Source organism: Suricata suricatta, chromosome 17, assembly GCF_006229205.1.
Source record: "Suricata suricatta isolate VVHF042 chromosome 17, meerkat_22Aug2017_6uvM2_HiC, whole genome shotgun sequence".
NCBI lineage: Eukaryota > Metazoa > Chordata > Mammalia > Carnivora > Herpestidae > Suricata > Suricata suricatta.
Window position 1 is genome coordinate 42118858 of NC_043716.1, and position 23824 is coordinate 42142681.

General features: G+C 38.6%; 1 protein-coding gene across 3 annotated transcripts in view; it reads right to left on the reverse strand.

The window, feature by feature from the left end:
- Nucleotides 1–23824, reverse strand: part of KANSL1 (KAT8 regulatory NSL complex subunit 1) — a 167375-nt gene that overhangs the window by 39129 nt on the left and 104422 nt on the right. For 2 of the 3 annotated variants that reach the window (XM_029927234.1, XM_029927233.1), the window contains 2 exons: nt 8698–8839; nt 1460–1564 (listed from right to left, as the gene is read on the reverse strand). In XM_029927234.1, coding sequence (XP_029783094.1) covers nt 1460–1564; nt 8698–8839 — 247 coding nt within the window. The remainder of the gene's footprint in view (nt 1–1459; nt 1565–8697; nt 8840–23824) is intronic. The other variant, XM_029927235.1, reaches the window with a different exon arrangement.

Here is a 23824-nt window from a genome sequence, read left to right on the forward strand (position 1 = left end):
AATGAGATGAGAAAAACCTGACAAGAGACTGTCCAAATATTTTTGGAGCCTCTAAATAAACAAATATATGTAAATATCTTTACAAAACTCACTCCCAAATCACATACACCTCAAATCTCAGGTTTCCTGGATCTCATACCCCTGAGCACCAGCTGGCCTTCCAACTTACCCATTTTTTTTTCAGACTTGTAACAATTTTTATCTTGGCTAGAGTGATCACTGAAACATTTTCATAAATCACTTTTAAAAGAAAATAATTCAAGGGGCACCCGGGTGGCTCAGTCAGTTAAGTGTCCAACCTCAGTTCAGGTCATGAACTCACACTTCATGAGTTCAAGCCCTGCACTGGGCTCAGTGTTGACAATTCAGAGCCTGGAGCCTGCTTTGGATTCTGTGTCTCCCTCCCTCTATGCTCCTCTCCTGCTTGTGCTTGGTCTTTCTCTCTCCCCCAAAAATAAACATTAAAAAAAATTCTATAGATAGCATATAATGAATTCACATTGTTGACTAGAGTACTGGCAAAATCTGGCCTTCTACTCTTCATTTAAAACCATGTTCCAGGTAAGAATAATCTCTCAATGTCCTCACAATTATCCCTGGCTTAAGTTCTGTCATTAGGAAAGTTAGTTTCCATCATATCACATGAAATCCTGCTAACAATGATAATAAAAAAGGATAACAAGCTTTGTTGATTTGCAGATGCAAAGCAACTAGCCGGTTTAAGGCATGATTTAGAGAGCCAGCACTCCGGCCTGCCAAACAAACCAACGTTGTAGGACTCTGGAATTTCTAACAAATGACTTAAATCAAGAAATACTAATATTCATAAAAGCCAATGAGCTTTTGGGTCAGGAGGGGAGGGGGGTGTGAAAAGAAACAAAAAAGTGCTCTTGGGATTCAGAAGTTAAAGAAATTAATTTGGGTGTTGAGAGAAATAGAAAAAAAAAAAAAAAAAGAAATAATGGAGGGAGACCTGAGCCCTTAGGCTCTAAGGATACAGAAGATTACAGAGAATGACAGCTTTATCCTCATTATAGAATTAAAGGGGGTAACTCGGAGAGAGCACTTTCAATATCCTTGTGAGTTAAACCTCTAGTCGAACCTTTTCATTTTATAGTGCCCCAGAAAGGCTGTCTTTACCAGTCAAAGGTATGAGAGCCACGTGGTCTCCCGATTCTCAGTAATGCTCCATGATGCCACACACTTGCTCTAGCTATAATGTCTTGGGTTAGGAACTGCCTTTAAATTCAAGGTCAACTACATGGACTGCGGGGGTGGGCTGGGGTGCCTGAGTTGCTCTATTCAGGGAATTCAGACCTTGAAATGCCAAAAGTGATAAAAGGGGACACAGTCCTCTTCCTTCAGCCATTGCCAGGGTACCTGTTACAGAGAATGAACTGTATACTGACGCTACCCCCTGAATTCTCACTCATCTCCCCTTTCTGTCTTTTACACTTACCAATTTATCACTCCCATGATCCGTCTTCACCTCAGAACTAAGTGGAAGAAAGAAGTCTGTTGATGTATGTTCTGGGGGAGGTGCCTCCCCAAGAACTATCAACCCCTGCAGGACAGAGAGAAAAGCAGCATTAAGTGAGTGGTATTATAAGTCACAGATTTAATGAAGGAGTTACTATAACAAGAGTTGGGGCCGGAGACTGCTTTATCAGAGGCCTCTTCCCTTCTCCTATGGTTCTGAAACAAAATGCACTACCAGCAGCTTCACTTTCCCAAAAGTTACTTCAACATAAAGCCTAGCAGTAAGTAGCAATGAGTAAGGCCTAACCAAGCTTCCCCTTGTCTCCACTGAATGCTGTGACCTACACAGCATGTTACCTTTAGCATCTTTTATTCACATCTTTCAGATCTGGAACATTTATCAGAGTATGGTACTTTACACTGTATTGCTATCTAGACTGTACTGTAAGAACAGCAGCAATGCAGTTTTTTCTAGTTAACCTGATCAGAGATGTAGCTTAGGCAGTACCTTAAGTGCTACAAATATAAATAAGTAAGCCAACCATTTGAGCGGCCAAAACTACTGCATGAAACAAAGGTGGAACAGTCCAGTGCCTACAACATATTACAAACCAAGAACTTAAAGACAAAAAACTGTTCCAAAGGCACCTGTTTTTCATATGCATAAAAATCACTCCTGCTTTATTATTTCAAAATCAGATCTTCATCCAAGGAAATAAAAAATGTAAAAAGAAATTTAAAACGACTCCACAAATCCTATCCTCAGTCAGTAAGGGCCCCGCTTGGTAAAGGCAGGAGAAGTGAGCTTACTAAGAAAAACAAACAAGGCCACACACACGGATCTCCCCATGAACTCAAACAGAGGTGCCCAAATCAAGCGTTGGTACTGTGTTATACAAAGACTGGCACGAAAAGAATCCGGGATCTATGTCTTTGGTTCTCCTTCTCTAATCCAGAAAATACGGAGGGCTGACTGGTAAGAGTCTCTTAAAAGGTAATTTTGTATTAGAATCACTGGGGAAAACTCATCAAGCTATACTTGCTCAGCTTCAACATCAAATCTATTCAAGAGTCCCTGGGGTTAGGGCTGGGTCTTTCTACAGTTTTAAAAAGCTCCAGTAGTAAGTCCTAAGGCGAGCTCTAAGTTGAAACACACTAGAGTTGTCCTAACTCAGCATCAGGGTACCCCAGGGAACATTCTAAAATATAGATTTTAGGGTCTAGAGATTTTGAATATTAATTTGAGCTCCTTAGCCATTATGACACAAGCTCTTGTGGGCCAATGAAACACATGATCCGTGCAGGGAGTCCTTTCTAACTAAAAAATCTCTATGAAATAGGATGCAAAGAGATAAAATGGGGTAGGGAGAGGGCTGACATTAAGAAAGGACAATGAATTCTACCTCGGTCCAAACGCACCCCCCCAATTTAAATAATATATATAAAAAGTGTTACAACACCTCTTCTCCCACCCCCAGCCCCGCCCAAAAGCAAGAGAAACAACACCTACCTATCCTGGTATAAGACTATGTGTGACCTGCCCATGTACAAAACGGAAGTGGAAGCTCCTCAGAAAGGGGGGGAAAGATCATTAACCAATAATAAGCAAGAAACATTTGCCCTAGACTTCAAAATGAGGTTTTTTCCTAGCTAAAAGAACTTCTGCTGCAAAGTACTTTGTCTCAATCACAAGCATAAAACAGATTTCATAAACGATTAGCAAAATGAAGTGGTCTCGCACAATACTGCCTTCTCAAAACACTGCGTTCAATACTCTTCCCTGCTTGAGAGCCCTGGTTACAGTTATGCAAATCTCTCTCTCACAGAAAATGTCTGAACGTATAAGAAGCTGTTATCACTGAGAGGTGGGGGTTATTACAATAAATAATACATTACAATATAATGCAGTTCAAGATTACAATACTACCTGTTCTTATGTCCTTTGTTCACACTGATTCTGGCCTTTATAATATTTATCTATTCAAAATGTCATTCATCCTATTTTTTTTTAACGTTTATTTTTGAGAAACAGAGTGAACAGGTAGAGGGCTCCAGGCTCTGAGCTGTCAGCACAGAGCTCAACAAGGGGCTCAAAGTCACAAGCTGCGAGATCATGACAGGAGCCGAAGTTGGACGCTTAACCAACTGAGCCACCAGGTGCCCTTGTCATTCATCCTTTCTAAAAGCTTGCCAGATCCAAGTCCCATTTCCTTACAAGAAAATGTCCCTGGTTAACTGAGCCTTACTAGCTTTGTCTACATTACCAGAGTTCCTAAAGCACTGTGATTGTATCTTACAGTCTGTGTATTTGAATCTCATTTCCAGAGCAGAACCTTAGGCCAAAATATTTATTGTTGCCTCAGTTTGTTTTTGTTATTTCAGTTTATTTTGAGAGAGTGAGAGAGAGCGTGAGTGGAGGAAGGAAAGAGGGAGAATCCCAAGCAGGCTCCACAACGTCAGCACAGAACCCTATGCGGAGCTTGATCTCACTAGTGAGATCATGACCTGAGCTGAAATCAAGAGTTAGACACTCAACTAACTGAGCCACTCAGGTGCCCCAATTTATTGTTCATTAACTAATGTTAAGCTCTTAAAGATTTAGACAAAATACATATGTATTTGAATCCCATATTCCCTAGCAGAATCATACACCAAGAAAGGAAATATGTAACAATAATTTTTTTGAGTTTTAGATTAAAAGACTTTTTCTTTGAATAGGAAAATATTGTTTATACTAATTATAGTCAGAAACCTAAATAATCCAATTACTGGGTATAAAGCTACTCCCTCAATTTTTTTTAAGTGAGAAGTGTTAAGTCAGAAATAACAGCCAATATTTTCCGAAGAAAAAACTTTTTCCTTAAACCCGAATTTCCTGAAATAAAATAAACACCTCTCTGAGAGACAACAAGGACACTCTCCTGAGACTTTATTAGACCTGGTAGGGCCCATTTATTCCCCATCATTTTACAGACCCAGAGAGGATGCAGGTTGAAGGTCATGTCAACAGGCCTCTCCATGGCAGAACTAGGGCTAATGGCTGGGTTAAACTACTCTTGTTCTTTCATTCATGCAAATCAAGCCGTCTTATACATTTATCTACGTTTTTTAGGTGTCGGGGATACACAGGAGAGGAGAGGGGACCTATCCTTCCTCCCCCATACCACCCGAACCCATCCCTCAACGTGCTTACATTCTAGTACTGGGAAAGACAGACAATGAACAAAATGAGTAAGTTAGTTTTTTGTAGTACATTAGAAGATGTTAAATGCTAAAGATAAAGTGGCAGTTTAAGGTTTCAGTGGGAGTGGGCACACCTCAGTGCCATTACAATAGACAACGCAAACTGGCAGGGGCAAAGGTAAAAAGACCAGGAGAGTCTCCCCATCCTTTATCACTGCTTCCCAAGTTAAAAACTAGGATCATGTCAAACTGCCTAGGGCTGGAAAACTCCTACATCTACATAAGGATGAAAGGAATTGGGACGGGCCACAGTTGCATGCAGTCTTAATATATTCTTATAAATTATTCCTTTGTGGAAACACAAAGCTGTCCTGTCAAAAAAAAAAAAAAAAAAGTACCAGAAATTACAAAGAAAGAAATGGTAGAAGGAATTATGCTAAGCCTGATTACAAACACAGGGCAAAAGAAAGCAAACAAAAAGGAAAGAATAGAAAAAACTTAAGTTGTAGACTTGGATTAACTCTTTCTCTTTCACCAATTTTTGTGTACAATATATGGAGTCAAACAAAGTACAAGACTTAAAAACATCACCTCTTAATTAATGCATAATTAAAATGTAATTTCACATACTCGCTCCCTTTTTCATTCTCAGGAGGTCAATCTTCCTTACCCATCTTAAGATAAATCAGTGACCTCACTGACAATCAGTTCCACAAGAACCATCCTGGGATGCTCAGAAAAGACAGAGCCGTCCACAGTGCCTCATAATCGCGACGAGATGGGAAGATAAACTGCTTAACGTCACTTCTAAAGACAAAGTTCTATTTCTAGGCTTCCTCTATTCCATTCAGCTCCTTTTCCATCCAGGAGCTTCAATGCTCTTCCACCCCTCATTCCCAAAACTATGTCCATTTTTAGTTAGCAACTGCTGTGTAATTTCACAAATCAGTCAAGGAAGAGATAAAAGAAAAATGATATATTTGTATTAGACACGGATGTTGAAGACTGTGTTAAGAGAAAGAAAGTCTCCTTCAGCAACAGAACACATCCGGTCCTTGTGCTTTCCCCCCTCAGTTTTATGGAGCAAGTATGAAATTTCAATAAATATGCTAGAGACAAATGATGAGAAAGACAGAACAACAGAGTATTAGAAAATGCTTGGAGTCAGAAAAATAGCCCCAGGTTCAAATTTAGCTCTGCCTCTTTCAAACTCGGAAGCTCTAAGCTCTGCTCCTCACGTCATGATCCCAGGGTCACGGGATAGTCCTGCATCAGGCTCTGAGCTGAGCCTGGAGCCTGCTTCAGATTTTGTCTCTTTCCTGACACATCTCAAACTAAGGGATCGGGGGTGGGGAAGTAAGCAGCAGAATACAGAGGAGCTCCTCAACACTAGCCTTTCTCCAAAAAGCAAAAGGAATCATGACTCTCAAAGGAAACTCTCAAGACTCTCTAAATCTGGAAGTTGCCATTTAACTTCTAACAGAACAGAAATTTGTACCCAACTAGTGGTAGTTTTCAACTACTTTCTTTTTTGGAATATGTTACTTCAGGAAAATTAATGTTAACATGCTAGAAAGTAAATCTTTAAAAAGAAAAAGCCTCACTCTCTAATTTCCCAACCTAAGACAACCTACAGTTGACCACCAAACCTAGATTCACCTCATGAAAAGGTCTCTACTACCCAGGCAAGCCTGGCAAATCTTGGAGCAGGATGGGAAATGGAAACATCAGTCCAGTTAAAACACAGGCAGTTAAAAACCTCCCACTTTAATAACTCAAAGAATAGTCATGCACTTGAAGCAACGGTTAACTTGAGCAACAGATGCTCACATCTCAGCTCTATGATTACAGGTTCACTTAACCATGAACAAACTGCTTACCTCTCTGACCCTCCACTGATTTATCTTTAAATTTCTAAGTAAATTTCACACTTAGCACACTGACACATAGTAAATGCCCAAAGACTTCTATTATTATAATGATATGAACCCCAAATGCATGTTACTTTATCTTTGAGGTAAATTTCACTGCTTATATGTCATATAGGCTTGAATAGTATCCCTCCAAAATTTATACAACCCTTATTTGCAAATAGGGTCTTTGTGGATATAATTGGGTTAAAATGAACCCTTTCGTGTGGGCCCTAAATCCCAGTATGACTGGTGTTCTTTTAAAAGAGAAGTGTAGGCACAGACACAGAGAGAAGACAGCCACGCGAGGACAGAGGCAGAAAGTGCAATGACGCAACTATGAATGGAGGAACACCAAGAGATGCCAGCAACCACCAGAAGCTTAGGAAGAGGCAAAGGCTCCTTCCCTAGAATCTTCAGAGGGAACATGGTCTTCCTGACACCTTGATCTCAGATTCTAGCCTGCAGAACTCTGAACAAATACATCTGTGTTGTTTTAAGTTTACTGCTCAATTTGTGCTTTGCTATAGCAGCCCCAAGAAACTAAACCATTTGTTTTAAACAGACATTGTATAAATACAGATATTTAGTAAAACTGTCAATTTTCATGACATAAACTTTTACTCTTCTTGTCACAATTTTGTAACGTGTATTCAGACTGCAGAGCAAGAAAATATAATTGTGAATGCCTTATTTTACAGACCATGAAAACTGAGGCTCAGAAATGTTTAATGACTTTTCTTCCCAAGCGTAAATAGCTGTACGGCAGCAAAGAGAGCACTAAAACCAAGGATTATCAAGCCTAAGCCTGGCATTTGGATAGTCAATAAATGCACAAAACTCCAGAATAAATACTTCCCAGACAGTTAGAAATAACTAAGACTTTTTTGAAAGTTTCCCCAAACTGATGAACATAAAAGTATCCATGATGTGACTTAGCTAAAGAAGTGTATTACGGCATGCTTTATAATTTTAATAAAGGCATAATTAAAATCGTCACCAAAAAAGGTAATAGAATGTAGTCCTTAAAAATGTTTCCCCAAAATACAACAAGAAGAGCAATTCAGTGGAATTTTTGGATACAAGCTTAGATGACGTATATGGGAGGTTGCGGACTTGAAGTTCAAACTCTCATCACTGTATCTTGTCGGCTGGTCATCCTTTAACTTTTGGCCTAGTACATACAGTCTACAGTACAGCAATTCTCTGGAAGCTTTGACCAGCACCAGGGCAGGACAAAAAAAGTGTTGTGATACTTATTTTAGGAGTAGTCGACTTTTCATCTAGACCCAGCGTCGTCACTGGAGTTTGATGAAGTACCACAAAACTACTACAGTGTCACTATGAAAGATAAAAGTTCTATGAGAAGAATCAGGACTCTGCAGATAGGAGGACACAGAAAACCCAAAATCTTGCAAGAATGTAAAATCCACGAAAGGAGGATTTTTATTTATCACTGTGACCCCCTGTAATGAGAACAGTGCCTTGTACATGGTAGGCACTCACCCATTTGCTAAATGGATGGCTTTTCCATGTACATTTATCCCTCAGTCAAACCCAAACTGAGTAAGGGACTTTTTTCTAAATTGATTTCTAAGAAGAAAAACTACCACAGTGTCACTATCAAAGAGAAAAGTTCTGTCGTCCTTTGCAGACAGAAGGACACAGAAAAACCAAAATCCCAAATGCCAGTGTCTGATTTCACTAGAACAATCTTTCATGAAAAACCCTATTTTTCCTCAAGAAAGCAAGGAAAGCTTAGTGGTAAAACAGAAATGCATCAAAGTAAAACATCAAGATGAAATCCTCAGTCATCATCACCGTTCCAAAAATATAACAAATATGAGTTTCATCAATGGCTTACATTACATAGTATCTTTTTCTTATGTTTCCTATTAGCCCAAATACAGGAACTGTTTTGTTCTAAACACATGTTCAATTTAACATTAACTGTAATAGTGTTGTCTGCACCAAACAACATCAGGCCCTTAAACAAATTAAACCACTACAGCAGATCACATTAAACCATTCTATTTGACACAGCTAAGAGTTACTGAGGGATGGAAAAAAAGGGATAATGGTAGTTTTTAAATGGGCTGAAAAAGACCAGGCGTTTATCTCTTACCTTATTAGCACGTATCTGCTTATAAATATCTGTTTGCTGCCGAATTCGATATTCCAAGTCAGAAACATGAGCCTGAAGCCAGTTCCAGCGGCTGACGATCGCGGCTCGGTCTGCAGCCCATCTCCATTCCGACCTGCGCCTCCTAAAAGCAAAGAAACTGAGTGAAATCCCAAAGCAGCAAGATTTACACCAAACGGGAATGGGAGGATTTTAAGATCTAAAGGCCCTTGTACCAACCAACTCTAGTACCAAGAATAACCCAAGACTGTGTGTGTGTGTGTGTGTGTGTGTGTGTGTGTGTGTGCGCGCTCACCTCAGAAGACACACATGGACAGCACTTCACATACAGATACTTCCCAAATTAACTAGCTGAAACTGCCTTCTACTATCCTGATCCTGTGGAAATTTCAGAGAAGAGATAGAAATATTCTCAGGAGACAGAGAAGTATTTTCTACCTTAACATAAGACATATATAAACAATAAAGATCATACAGCAAATCCAAAAGACCTCACAAATTATTAAAGCTAAGAATTCAACAAAACTGCTAAGATCATCATACAAAAACTCGAAGTGTTGCTATGTGCCAACATGTATAAAATATTCAATTTCTTTTTAAAAAAAAGCACTATTCAGAACACCAACAAATGCTAACATTATACACAAAAGGTCTCTAGACTATAAAAAATTTAATGGAATACTGTTTATTTTTTATTAGTGTTTTATCTATCAATATGACTAAATCTCAACAACATGGAATGGAAAAACTATAAGAAAACTAAAAAGAATAACATAAAATAAGAATTGTTACCAATACATAAATAGTAAGTATAAAAACCTGCATAGAACAAATACTCAGTAATTCAGGACTAGGGTCCTGAGAAAGGAATGGAGAAGTCAGATTTTAGCTCGACCTAGTGCGTAATATTTGATTCTTCTTTAAAAACAGGGCGCCTTGGTGGCTCAGTTGGTTAAGTATCCGACTTTGGCACAGGTCATGATCTCACAGTTCATGGGTTCGAGCCGCACACTGCGCTCTGTGCTGACAGCCTAGAGTCTGGAGCCTATTTTGGATACTGTGTCTCCCCCTCTCTTCCTTTCTTTCTCTGCACCCCCCCCAACAAACATTAAGAAAATTAACAAGTCCAGGGGTACCTGCACCTGGGTGGTTTAGTTGGTTCAGTGTCCAACTCTTGATTTCAGCTCAGGTCATAATCTCATGGTGGTGAGATCGAGCCCCACAATGGCCTCTGTGCTGGGCATGGAGCATGCTTGGATCCTCTCTCTTTCCCTCACTCTCTCACCCCCCACCCCCCAAAATAAATAAACATTTTTTTAAATAAAATAAAAACAAAAAGTCTGGGGCACCTGGCTGATTTGGTCAGAAAAGCACACAAGTCTCGATCTTGGTGTCATAAATTCAAGCCCCATGTTGGATGCAGCAATTATTTTAAGAAATAAAAAACTTAAGGGGCGCCTGGGTGGCTCAGTCAGTTAAGATTCTGACTTTGGCTCAGGTCATGATCTCATGGTTCGAGCCTTGTGTTGGGCTCTGTGCTGACAGCTCAGAGCCTGTAGCCTGCTTCGGATTCTGTGTCTCCCTCTCTCTCTCTGGCCTCCCCCACCCCCCAACATGACTGTTTCTCTCTGTCTCAAAATTCTTTTTCAACAAAGCAGCAGTCACACTGACCATAGTCCCACCTCCAGTCAGGATATACATAGTCAGTAGTTTAAATTAAAAAAAAAAAAAATTAAAAAAAAAAAAAGCCCAAAGTCAGATGCTTAACCAACTGAGCCACCCAGGTGTTCCAGAAATGAGTTAATTCTTAATTACACCATTATAATTAAGACCAAAGATAGAAATGGTATTTTACTAACTTTTACTTTATATGGTCCAAAAATAAGCCACTGGCGCCAACCACTGTCATAAAGTATTACCCGATTATTTCTCTTTTAGAAAGAAGGTATTTTATAGTTACCTAATCTTGAAGGAATCAGTAAAATATGTAAAGATACTTTTTTAAAAAGCATCATTAATTATGTGGATTAATGTTGGCTGCCGATCTAGTTCTAGGTCAAGTTCAGGAAAGAATCTCAAGAGGTAAAGTATAACTACTTGAGGATCATTCCTGAACTATAAAATGTCCCCCCTTTTCTAAAAGAGGCAAGGCTAGTTAACCTGCAGAGCCATTTTCCAAATCTCATTCCTCTACAAGGTTTCCCCCTTCCTATCCAGCAAAATCTCTTGTTTTTACAAGTCATTCATTCCCGAAGCTACCTCAGCACCAAATACCCACCTACCATATCACCACTGGGCTACTACTCTAATAACCTCCTCAGCTACTACTCCTAACATAAGTCACACATTACTTTTCTTAAATAAACTCCCCTCAAACCTCATTTTTTCCATCATTCTTATGTGTAAGGAACCACATAGCTCTTCTTGTGGCTTCTTTTCAAATCTTAAGTCTTCAAGAAAACAAAGTATAAGGGGGGGTCAAATATTGTAAAAGAGCAGTTCAAAGACACAAATGATTAATAAAACTAACACAACATCCATTTAATGCCAGTCTATTTACAAATTTATTTTAACAACTGACAGTAGCTAGCCAAAACAAAACCTTAATGCTGAAAGCTAAAGCAACAGAAAGAACCACTTCTTGGCGAATTTACAGCACTTCCTCCTTTGTCACTGTTGGTGGACAAAGAATCCTGGCAGTCTCTTCCAATGATCCTGAACTTAGCTTGTAAGCCTTCTCAGGACAGTGTTTCAGGACACCAAGCACTCTAAATTGGCAGAAAAGATGAAATCTATTTGTTGTCTCCGAATTTAGACACATCTTAACCAGAAGATTTCTTTTTTTCCTTCCTTGTCTGATGTCAAAGACAGTGGGGAGGAGAAATTAACCCTAACACTTTTAAATCTGTTTGAAAGTCTGAGAATATAAAAAGAAAAGAAAATTACTTAAAACATTTCAGTTCATAAGAACTTTGATGAATAAGTACTATTTTTCTTTGATATTAAGGAATAGCCCTTTTAAATTTCCCTAAGGTCAAAACTAACAAGCCTGCTATACAGGCATTTTTCTAAATATCAGTAATAAAGTGAGCCTCCTAGTGAGATTTTTTGGAGATTGGCTAATTATGGCTAATTAATTAAAGTTAGGCAGCATTAAGGGAATACTGAAATTCTCAAATTATGAACAGGTTTCATTCTACAAATACACTTGTCATATGACAGTTTAGAATTGGAAGTGACTTTCAATAGTAAGTTGTCACAATATTGTAACATAGTTAATGAAAAATGGAAAACCCTACTCCAAAAGTCCAAAAAGTTTGTGTTTAAAATACCACCAAATATGGGCGAAAGCTAAAAAACTACTGGTAAAGGTAAGAGAGGTACATAGTTAGCAAGTAGGAGGTAGCTATGAAGATGTTCCTGTACTCCAGTGATAGAGAAAAACATATACAACATTATTGCAAGAATAAGATCTTCACATCTCTTCCCCCCACCCTACCCCCCGTTACAGATACAACATGCCACAGAATCTCAGTTACCAGAGGTAGAGGTGGATTTCCCAATATTCAAAATGTAAATGTATTTTACTCTGATAATTTATAGATGAGAAGCGAGACATTGATTTAATATTAGTTATGCAGACTTCAAAGAAGAGTTTATAACTAAGGATGCAGAATGATGATTATTTATTGTTTTTTAATGTAGTCCTTATGAATGATGAATAAAAAGATATGGGTTCCAAAACAGAGGAGTCTTTCAATTCTTTCTTGTTGCTTATTCTGTGCTAACAATTAGCGAAATAATTGTTTTAACTGTGTTATCTGTGCAAGACACTAGAATTTTTTTAAATGTTTATTTAAGTAGGGAGAGTGAGGGGGGGTGGGGGGGAGGGAGAGAATCCCAAGCAGGCTCACGCTCAGTGCAGAGCCTGACATGGGGCTCGATACAAAACTGTGAGATCAGAATCTGAGACTATATCAGGAGTTGGATGCTCAACTGACTGAGCCACCCAGGCACCCCCTAGAATGCCTCCTAATGTATTATTATGCGGTGTGCTCTGCTCCAGTTTATATCAAAATATCTGTCTATATACACCAGGCTACTGAGTGGGAATTCACTTTAACTCCTATTTTGCCACTTACTTTTATAAGCATTTTATGGGTAAATTTACTTTGTCTCCATGTGTTGTATAAAAAAAAATCTATTAAATTTTACACTACGGATTGATTTTTGGTTACCTAAATGCAGAAAGATAGAGTATCAATATTTCCTTTGGTAACAGCCCATGAATAATACATTTAATGTTGCCAGCTACGTACCAGTATTTATTTGTCTAAAACAGTACATGCTTTGTAAACAGAATTCTTCTTTTTTTATGTTTATTATTTGTGAAAGAGAGAATGCTAGCAGAGGAGGGGCAGAGAGAGAGGGAGACATAGAATCTGAAGCAGGCTCCAGGCTGTCAGTACAGAGCGCAACGTGGGGCTCAAACTCACGAGCCATGAGATCATGACCTGAGCCGAAGTTGGATTCTTAATGAACTGAGCCACCCAGGCGCCCCAAATAGGTTTCTTTTCTTAGCTATGTGAATTTATACTTTATTGGTTCTTTTTAAGTGGGTTAAAAGAATATTACCTCATATCTAGAACTTAGGATGTTTTATAGGATCCAAGAATATAGAATATTTATGGTACTTACTTGAACAAAAAGTCATTTCCTCTAAAAGGGCTCCTTTATTTATAAACACTATGAAACTACACATGGGAAAGCACTTGAAAATTTAGGTTTCAGCTTACATGTTGGCCAATGCAGAAAACAAAAAAGTGACTCTGTTTTTAATTTTTTAAAATCCTCTTTAATGGAAATTTTTCATTAGAAGAGGAGAAACAGATCAACACGGACTTTTATGTAAGATTTAACCTCTCTTAAATATGACAACCAAACTCCTATTTTTATTACAAATTAGGAATTATACATTGAATCCTCAAAGGTATCACTGAAAAAACCTTTTCTATTGCACCATAAGAGGTAATGATCTGAATCAACTCAGAAGTGGTTACTACTAACTTTGCTACAATAAAAGCATTAACGAATATAATTTCTGCTAACACAGATAAAAGAAAGAATTTGCAATACTATGCCCTTTACTATACCCACTGCCAACTTACTGTCAATGAGTTCAACAAAAGAGGTTACTAATATAACAAGTCTTTCTATTTGATAAACCCTATCTTCAATGCCTACAGCACCGCCACAGACAGCAGGGAACAAATAGCAATGGTAGATACTTCCTTTTTCTCAAAGATAAACTAAAGCAAAAGCTGACTTATCTACTTAAAAGTAACACTAACGCTAGGCACTGAACCATGTCATACTTGACTTAGTACGGTCTTTAATGAAATCACCTAGTTCTAGTCCAAGATGGAAAATGTGTAAATCCAGTAGAATAGTGCTTGTGGAGGATACTTTCCCCTGATCCAGAATTTAAAAATTAAGAAATTTTTTTCATTAAATAATGATGACTATGCTGGAAAGACCTGAATGATGATAATTCCATCTTTGATTCTGATTTCATTTCTAGTTCTAGTGCTTTTGCTTTATGTAAAATAAGTTCTAGTAACAAATTAAAAGTAAAAATGACTGTCCACAGCAAGCTACACAGTACTATGTTCAAAAACTGGCACCTAAATTATTTCACAATTATGTGCTACTTCCAAATGTGCAAGAAAATCTAAGACACCTAAATTCTGAATCTCCAGGTTCTTTAGATGACTTATGAAACCAACAGAATCAAGTAAAATTGAGATCATTGCTGAACATGCAAGAGCACAGAGATGCTCAAATTCACAGTATCCAGGGCAAGAGTCAGGGTCACAAGAATAGAAAAGCCTGACATTGAGAATCGTATCAAAAAAAATTATATACAAGTATTCATTACCTAGCTCAAAAGCAGTATGAAACCAACAGGGGAAAGCACAGGAACAGAGGCTCAAACCAGGTTCTCAATTTTATTTACTTTCTGTGACCCTAAACACGAAGCCGGTCTCTGGAAATAACAGCGACACCTGCCTCATGGGAATGTGGCATTCATAAAATGATAAAGTCCTCAGTGCAAAGTACAATATGTCTATTAGAAAAGATTAAATAAACCTAGCCTTGGATTTCAATTCTGTATCCTAGAAGATACAAAAGAAGGGAAAAGAAGAGAAATAAAGAAATCTCAAAGAGGCAGACATATACAGGAAATAGAGGTTTTCAGAGTTAGCAGTAGAATTCTGAGTTTGAGTGTTTGCTTCAGAGTCACCTAAGGGAAGCTCCACTCTGAACAGCAAAACTACAGGTGCCCTTGAATAACACGTGGGTTAGGGATGCCAAAACGTAACTACTAACTGCCTTCTGCTGACCGAAGCCTCACCAATAAGTCAATTAACAGATGTTTTGTATGTTATGTGTATTATATACTGTATTCTTCCAATGAAACTAGAGACAATATTAAGAAAACCAGAAGAGAAAATACATCCATAGTACTGTAGTTCTAGAAAAAAACATCCATGTACAAACACATGTTGTTTCAAGGTTCAACTGTAGTTCATTAGAATGAACAGACCACTGTATTCAGCAACAACTTCCATGACATTACCCTCTGCCCAAATTTACAGAGATGGAATAAAGTATGGGATAGGGAGGGGGAGAGGGAGCCTACCATCAAATATCTTTCATGCTTAAGCTGTAAAATAAAAAACTTAGATGAGAATGGGCTAAGAAACAGTTCGTATCTATCATTCTAACTGGTTATAACAGTTTTCTAGAGAGGCTTGTAATAGTAATTGGAAATAAATGCACCAGAGCCAATTCATCCTGATAAAGACCTTGAGCGTTGAATACCTAACCTTTTTGTCCTACTGTCTAAACCAGATTACCTCTGAAATCGAAAGAAGATTTGTATATTTTGGCAAATTATTTCAGCCAAACTATCAACCATCATAAACTCTTCCTCCTCCTCCCAATGCCAATTAATAAATATTTAAGCACCTATTATTTACTGCCAGGGATTGTACTAGGAGCTGGGGATCTAGGAATAACAAACAAGAACTGTGGCTCATTAAGCTTAGAGTTGAATGGGCAAGACAAATATTAATAAGCAAATAATCATGCAAAATGTTAAGATATTATAACAACTATGACATCATATCCAGAAGACTTTTCTGTGTTATAAACATGTAACCTAAGCTCCAAAGAATAAATCAGGGCTTAGGCAAACTTACTGTGGGTGAAAAGTCTCAGGGGTGGTGGGGGGATGTGGGGAGGTACAGAAGATATTGGGGGCTGTGGCGTGTCTTAAGAAGAAATAACATGTATACAGGATTGTGCAACTGGAGCTCAGACAGTGAACAAAGGGAAGAATGCAGTGGACTTGATGCTGGATATGGGTAGGTGGGGCCAGATCACAAAGAACTCTAATCCACATTAATTTTATAAAACAATATTAAGAAGTCTTGGTCTTGGCCCATGTTCTTACATTATCTTGGAACTCTTTTTAAATGAAAAATTTCAAATACAAGCTAATGGATATTGAACTCCCACATAACATCACAATTAACTCTTGGACACTCCTATCTCATCTATAACATCTATCCCTCATCCCCATAGATTATGAAGTAATCCCCACCATCAGATCACTACATCTGTGTATATTTCAATATGTAGCTCTAAAAGGTAAATTCACTTAAAATACAGTATACTATATACTATACTATATATACATACACACACACTATACCATACCATGTATCATGTATTTGTAGTATACACTAAATACTTTCATAATAATAATTCCTTAATGTCAAATATCCTGGACTGTCAACTGGTTTGTCCAAATCAAATACAAGTAAGATCCACACACTGCATTTGGTTAATGCATCTCAAATTTGTAACAGATTTCGTCTTTTTCTCCTTATAATTTATTTGCAGAAAAAAAACAGAACTATCTGTCCTTTTAAAGAACAAAAAGTGGATTTTACTGATTGTTACCCTTGTCACAAAGCTCACACTTTTTAACTTTATAAACTCAAATCTTTAAACTACTTTTAGTTTGTGTTTATTTAGTGTAGATCAACAAATTATTTGTACTTTGTACATTTAATTTTTACATGTTTAAGACTGAGATATGTGCTAAAACACACCCAATCTTTAAAGATTTAAGGCACTCCAAACTCTTCTCAATGCCCATTTCTCAGACTTTTTATTAATCATGGTAACACACACATAATATGTAATTCTGCCATGCACGGTAAAAACAAAAAATGTAGGAATTCTTCAGCAGTCCCTCAGCAGCACTCAGGTGCATCTGTTTGTCATGCCCAATTTAAGTCTCCAACCTGAAAATATCCAGGTGCATCTTTCATGCCTAAAACTCACCTTCCTCTGGGTAAGTTTTTTCTGGCAAACTTTAGCTTGGAATTCATTACTTTGTATTGTTCAAGCTTAGTGTGATCCTCTTATTTTGTTATTTATGTGCTTTGTGTTTCCAAGTCATGACACGAAGACCTTGACTGGCTTTCAACTAGATTAGCCATGCCTCTTTTTTTTTTTTTTTTTTAATTTTTATTTTTGAGAGACAGAGAAAGACAGCATGAGCAAGGGAGAGTCGCAGAGAGAAGGAGGTACAGAATCTGAAGCAGGCTCCAGGCTCTGAGCTAGCTGTCAGCACAGAGTCTGACATGGGGCTCAAACCTATGAACCGTGAGATCATGACCTGAGCTGAAGCGAGACGCCTAACTGACTGAGCCACCCAGGCGCCCCTAGCCATGCCTCTTTATGGGCAACTACCTACCATGTGGTTTTAACTGTAGATCAATTTTCAATGATTTGTCTGGATACATGTAGTTTACAAATAAGAAATTCCAGGAAATCTAAAACATATGAGACTTATTTAGGCAATGGCTTATCCTTAATTTTCAAACTGTAAAAAACACACAAAAACCCAAACCCCCCCACGAAACTGAAGCTTGAAAGACCCAGAATGCCTCTGACACACTGAAGTATTCCAATGGAGAAAAACAGCATGTACCCAAGAGAGACAGAAATGCTGATGCACAGGAGCACATGTTCCCCAATGTTCATAGCAGCAATGTCAACAATAGCCAAAACATGGAAGGACCCTCAATGTCCATCACCTGACGAATGGATCAAGAAGATGTGGTATATATTCACGATGGAGTACTACATGGCAATGAGAGGGAATGACATATGGCCTTTTGTAGGAAAGTGGATGGACCTTGAGGGTGTCATGCTGAGCGAAGTAAGCCAGACAGAGAAGGACAGAAACCATATGTTTGCACTCATAGGTCTAGCAGGAAAACAGGAGAGACCTAATGGAGAATCAGGGGGAGCGGAGGAGGGAGAGAGAGTTGGGGAGAGAGAGGGATGCAAAACTTGAGAGACTATTGAATGCTGAAAATGAACTGAGAGTTGAAGGGGAAGGGGGAGGGGGGAAAGAGGTGGTGGTGATGGTGGAGGGCACTCAAGGGGAAGAGCACTGGGTGTTATATGGAAAACAATTTGACAATAAAATATTATGGGGAAAAAAAAAGAAAAACAGCATGACACAGAAGGATGGACACGGTTCTTCTCGGTTGGCAGAAGGACTAGACAGAATCTGAGCGTGAAGATTCAGAACAAAACACTGGCCTAGTTACTATGTCTTTTTTAGAGAATAGGACTGTTATGTTTCAAGAATAAAGCAAAATGACAAAGTTAATACTGTAAGACTCTTGGGTTATTCAAAACCGGCTACCCCAGAGTGGCTCCTCCAGAGTGAACCAATCAATTTTCTGTCTACTTTTCTGCCTATAGAATTCTACCTTTTTAGAGTGGATTCCACTTTAGAACTTTTCAAAAACCAAACTGAAGTTAGAATATTCCTAAATAAATAGTCCCACTTGTTCAAGAGCCCACACATTTAAGTATACAAGCAGCTACTTGGTCTAGTTCACTCACCTGAGCAGGGACTGGACAGGAGCATGTCTTACAACTTAAAAGTACTTATTGCAAGCAGCAGGGGGCTTAGAAACTTCTCAAAAAAAAAAAAAAACCCAAAAAAAACCAAACAAAAAAAAAAACCCATCCTCTTATCTTCATCATTTCCCAAATCCCCAGCCCTGGGAGTTAAAGTGGAATGGAGGATGCCAGGCACTTCTTCCATGGGGACAACTTATTTCTGGTGATCTCTAGAACAATGAAAGAAATCTATGGATTCAGCCTCACAGAGTAACTATATAACAATAGAACTCCTATAGGGTAATGTTTTTCTCCTCCCTTTAGAAATAAATCACAGCTTGTTCAAAAGAATATAGTATATGGAGTTAATAAATGCTAAATTCCAAAAACGGCCCTACCATTTAGCTAGCTAGCTATAATCACTGAGCCAGGTATGGAAATACGAAGGAGCCAAGATTATTATCAATACTCAATGTCCAGGAATGATGTTCCAACTTCATTGTGTATCAGAACTATCTGAGAGTTAAAGTAAGTCCCAGGGACTTGTATGAAAAGAAGCCTCTTGGGTAGTTCTTATGCAAGAAATGTGCAAGACCATACTTTCAGAAACACTACTCAGAGCTACTGAGGCTCAAGAATAAAAGGATTCATGTTGAAGAAAATAAAGTTGAACCAAAAATCAATTGGTTCAGGCAAGATGGTATGGACTCTTCCTCCAGCACAACCCTGCAAAAACACAATTATAAACACAAGAGGCAATCAAAGAAAAGCTCTGAAAGGTGGAAAAAGTAAGAAACTGGTTAGCGACTTCAAGACTAGAACAGAGTGAGATGGCATTTTAAAAGTCCCATTCAATCAAAGGTAACCCTGGCCTAGGATTTCCTAACTTCCAGTCTAGCAACGAAAGTAGCCCAGAAAGGCTCATCTCTCCCCTGGATGGAATAAAAATACCCACCACCATACCAGGCAAGCTCTGCAGCGACAGAAAAGGGGAATAATCAGGAGGTCAGCAAACAGTATGAGGCCAGGGAAAAAACATTATTACACCTCTCTCTTTACTTTTTACAACAAAGACTCAATGCCTAATCTCTCTCTTCCCGTTATCTCTTAAATCCAAATTCTCACCCCCACTGCTGCACTGAAACTGCTATTCAAGATCACCAATGCCCTACACCACGCTAAATCCAATCCTCAGTCCTTATCACTCAAACTATCAGCAGCATCTAACACAGGTGATTGCTCTCTCAAAATATTTTCTTCGTCTTTCAAGATATCGTATTGACCTGATTTTTCTCTTGCCTTTTTGAATTCTTTTTAAGACTCCAACTTCCCACACCTCTAAATCTTACTGCACTCACTTCCTAGGGGATCTTATCAAGTATCACAGCATTAAGTATGGTCTATATTTCCAACTCTCAAATTCTTATCTCTAGCCAGAACTGCTCCCCTGAATTGCAGATTCCTGGATACACTTGCCATCTCAACACCAGCATCTGAATGTCTAAGAAGCATCTCAATCTTACTATTCAAAACTGATACTCCCTCTTCCCCATCCTTTATACCATTCCGAACCTGCTTCAATTGGATTGATCTGTTTAGATTAAAAAAAAAACAAAAACAAAAAACAACCCTTGATGTTCTCCTTAACTCTAAGCCCTTACCCCTTATCTCTCTCACAGACACTTCCTCCTTCCCCCAACACACACACATATCCAGTCCATCAGCAAATTTTATTGGAGCTATCTTCAAAATATATCTAATATTGACTAATACTTTTTTGTCACCTCACCATCACTACTTTGGTCCAAACAGCACAGATAACTCCCAAGAGCCTCCTAAATGGTCTGGCTCTCATCCTTGACCAAATTCAGGCTAGTCACTGTGAATATACAGCAACCAGAATGTTGTTGTACAAAAGGATAAGTTAAAAGACGCCACTTGCTCTTGCCAAAATCAATTCTAGTTGCTTCCCATCTCTCAAAATGACCAAAGACCAAAAAAACCCTAAAAACTCCAAGTCCTTATAATGACCCTTATGGCCCCAAATGGTCATGCACCACCTACTACCGCCCCTCCCCGCTAGCTCCCTGGTGTCATCTCCTACTCTCCTGGCTCATTCCACTTAATCACTGCTTTTACTACCGTTCATTGAACTTACCAGGTTAGCTATCAACTATAGGGCCATTTAATTGCCATCCCCCAGCAGACATCCTCACTTTTTTCAGGTCTTTTTCTCACAAGTCACTTCAATGAAGGCTTTCCTTTATTGCCCAATCTTAAAACTGCAAGCCTTCACCCTTCCCCAAACACATAATTCTCTCTCCTTTCTATCCCTCCCATTAGAATCCCTTCTCCAAGAGTAAGGATTTTTGTTTACTATCACATCCCTGGTGTCTTGAACAATGCCTGGCATGGAGTAGGTAGTCAAATATTGTTGAAAGGAAGGGAGGAAAACAAGAAGGTGAAGAGGGAGGAGAGAGGTTAAAACTATGGTCTTAACTTTCCTTATTGTACATAAAAACCAAAGTAATCCTTGAGTGAAGCTAACCTACTTTCTCATTTGGTGCCAATAGATCCCCATAAGCCACTCTGGCCTCTCTTGACCAAAGTGGGTGACTAAACTATAGTCCACACTCTCATTCCAAGCCTACCCAGATCAGGAACAAAATATCACAAAATGAAAACTACCAGCAAGGTTTTTGATCCGTATTAACACCAACCATACACCACTTGAATGGATGCTTACTGAGGGTACTATAAGTGTTCTAGATACTTTCACAAGTAAAACAAACGTCTCACATTTCAATTCCCACACTCTTTCAAAAGATTTCCGGAAGAGTTAGCATCTTGAACTATAGGACATACATAAAATACTTCAAAGTTTCCTTCCTTTTGAACATTCTTCCACATCAACTTGAAAATTATTTGTCAGGTTCTTCTTTACCACATACTATATAAATCTATTCCCCACCCATCTCACCTTCAAACCCTTAAGAATTAATTTCTGATGACCTAGTCAGCCCTCAAAGATCAAACTAGCTTGCAGTAAAGAATGACTGAAGGCACATGAGGCACCTGGGTAGCTCAGCTGGTTAAGATCCAACTTTGGCTGAGGTCATGATCTTGTGGTTTGTGCGTCTGAGCCCCGCATCCGGTTGTCTGTCAGCAGAGCCCTCTTCGATCCTCTGTCCCCCACCAACCACCTCTCTGCCCTCCCTCACCACTTTTCCTATCTCACTCTCAAAAATATTAAACTAGAAAAAAAAATAATCTCAAGAGCCAGGACATGACCTAGGCACTTAGGCCCAGAGTTCCTATTCTTAACAGCTAGAATGGTATAAACATAAGAAAGTATCATTGCCAAATTAACTTTTTCAGAAATTATGTCAAAAAGATGGAGTGTGCTTAATTCACTAAGAAAAGGCCCTTGAACAAAATCTATCCCTTAGTTATAAGACTCATACAGACTTTGTAAGTCTTAGAATTTTGAAGTCATGATGCCAACCAGGTTTAAATCTAAATCACTCTCTCAAAGTGTCAAAAACCTTAAAAACCAAAAGAAACCTCAGACATTATCTCTAAGTATGTCAATTTTTTAAATGGTCAAAGTGAGACCAAAATAGGTCCCAAGAGAGTAAATGGCTTTCCTACAAAGGTCAATTTATTGTCACTCAAGCTCTTAAAGCACCGTATCAGGAAAATATGCTCAGAAGAGTTTGGCATGCCAACAGGAGCTCAAAATTACATTCTGGGGGCGCCTGGGTGGCTCAGGTAAGTATCTGACTTCAGCTCAGGTCATGATCTCACAGCTGTGAGTTCAAGCCCCACGGAGGCTCTAGTGGTGACAGCTCAGAGTGTGGAGCCCATTTCAGATGCTGTGATTCCCTCTCTCTCTGCCCCTCCCCTGCTCGCTCTCACTCTCTCTCAAAAATAAACATTAAAAACTCTTTTAAAAATTACATTCTGATTTGGGTGCCTAGATAGCCCAGTCAAGATTCTGTGTCTCCCTCTCTCTCTGCCCCTCCCCTGCTCACTCGCTCTCTCTCTCGCTCTCTCAAAAATAAACATTAAAAAAAATTTTTTTTAATTACATTCTGATTTGGGTGCCTGGATGGCTCAGTCGATTAAGCATCCGACTTTGGCTCAGGTCATGATCCCATGGTTCATGAGCTTGAGCCGCAAGGCAGGCTTTGTGCTGACAGCTTGTGGGCTGGAGCCTGCTTTGGATTCTGTCTCCCTCTCTCTCTACACCACCCCCTCCCCACTCACGCTCGGTCTCTCTTTCTCTCAAAAATAAACAAACATTAGAAATTTACATTCTGATTTTTAAAATTATTTTGGCTTAACTAACTGGCACCGGTAACTATGGCTGAAATGTCTCTTAAAATTTTAACTATTTTACTAACTCAGAAATAAAAGTACTTGATCACTATCACTCTCTTTGACATTTTCCTCCTAAAAAAATAAATAAAATTAAAGACTAATGATCCATTCTTAGAAATAAGCAGGAACCACATGAGTAACAGGAAAACACACACTGACCATCCAAACGGCAACATCTATACTGAACTAATAAAGAATTCTACCATTAAAGGAAGTCAAGCTCCCAATCTATTCCCATACTTGTGTGGTCCTCAAGACTCCTCAACTGCAAAGTTGATCTCTGGGGTCCTTCGAGCTCTAAAATTCTATTTCATACTTCATCTTTGCTCCTAAGTGCCATATTACAAACAGGAGACTCAACATTTTGTTTCCAGTCTAAGGCATGTTCACATGTCCTACAAACAAGGTGCCTACTAATTAATAACAAACCAAAATAACTGATGTGTCAAAGTAAGTTTTGTCTCTTTAGTTAGCTTTTATGAAGCTACTTATCTTTATGCTAAAGAGCTCCTGCACTAGGAACTATATATTTATTACTTTTACTGTTAAGAACCTTGAATCCAGAATTAGCTTAACCAGATCCTAAGTAACCCAACATCTAAAACATCTACCTGAACCAAAATGGTTAAGTATCAAAAAAAAAAAAAAAAAAAAAAAAAAATTCTTACTCTTACATATGAATTCTAAAGAGGGAATAAAAGACACTAATTTCCTATGTGTAGAACCA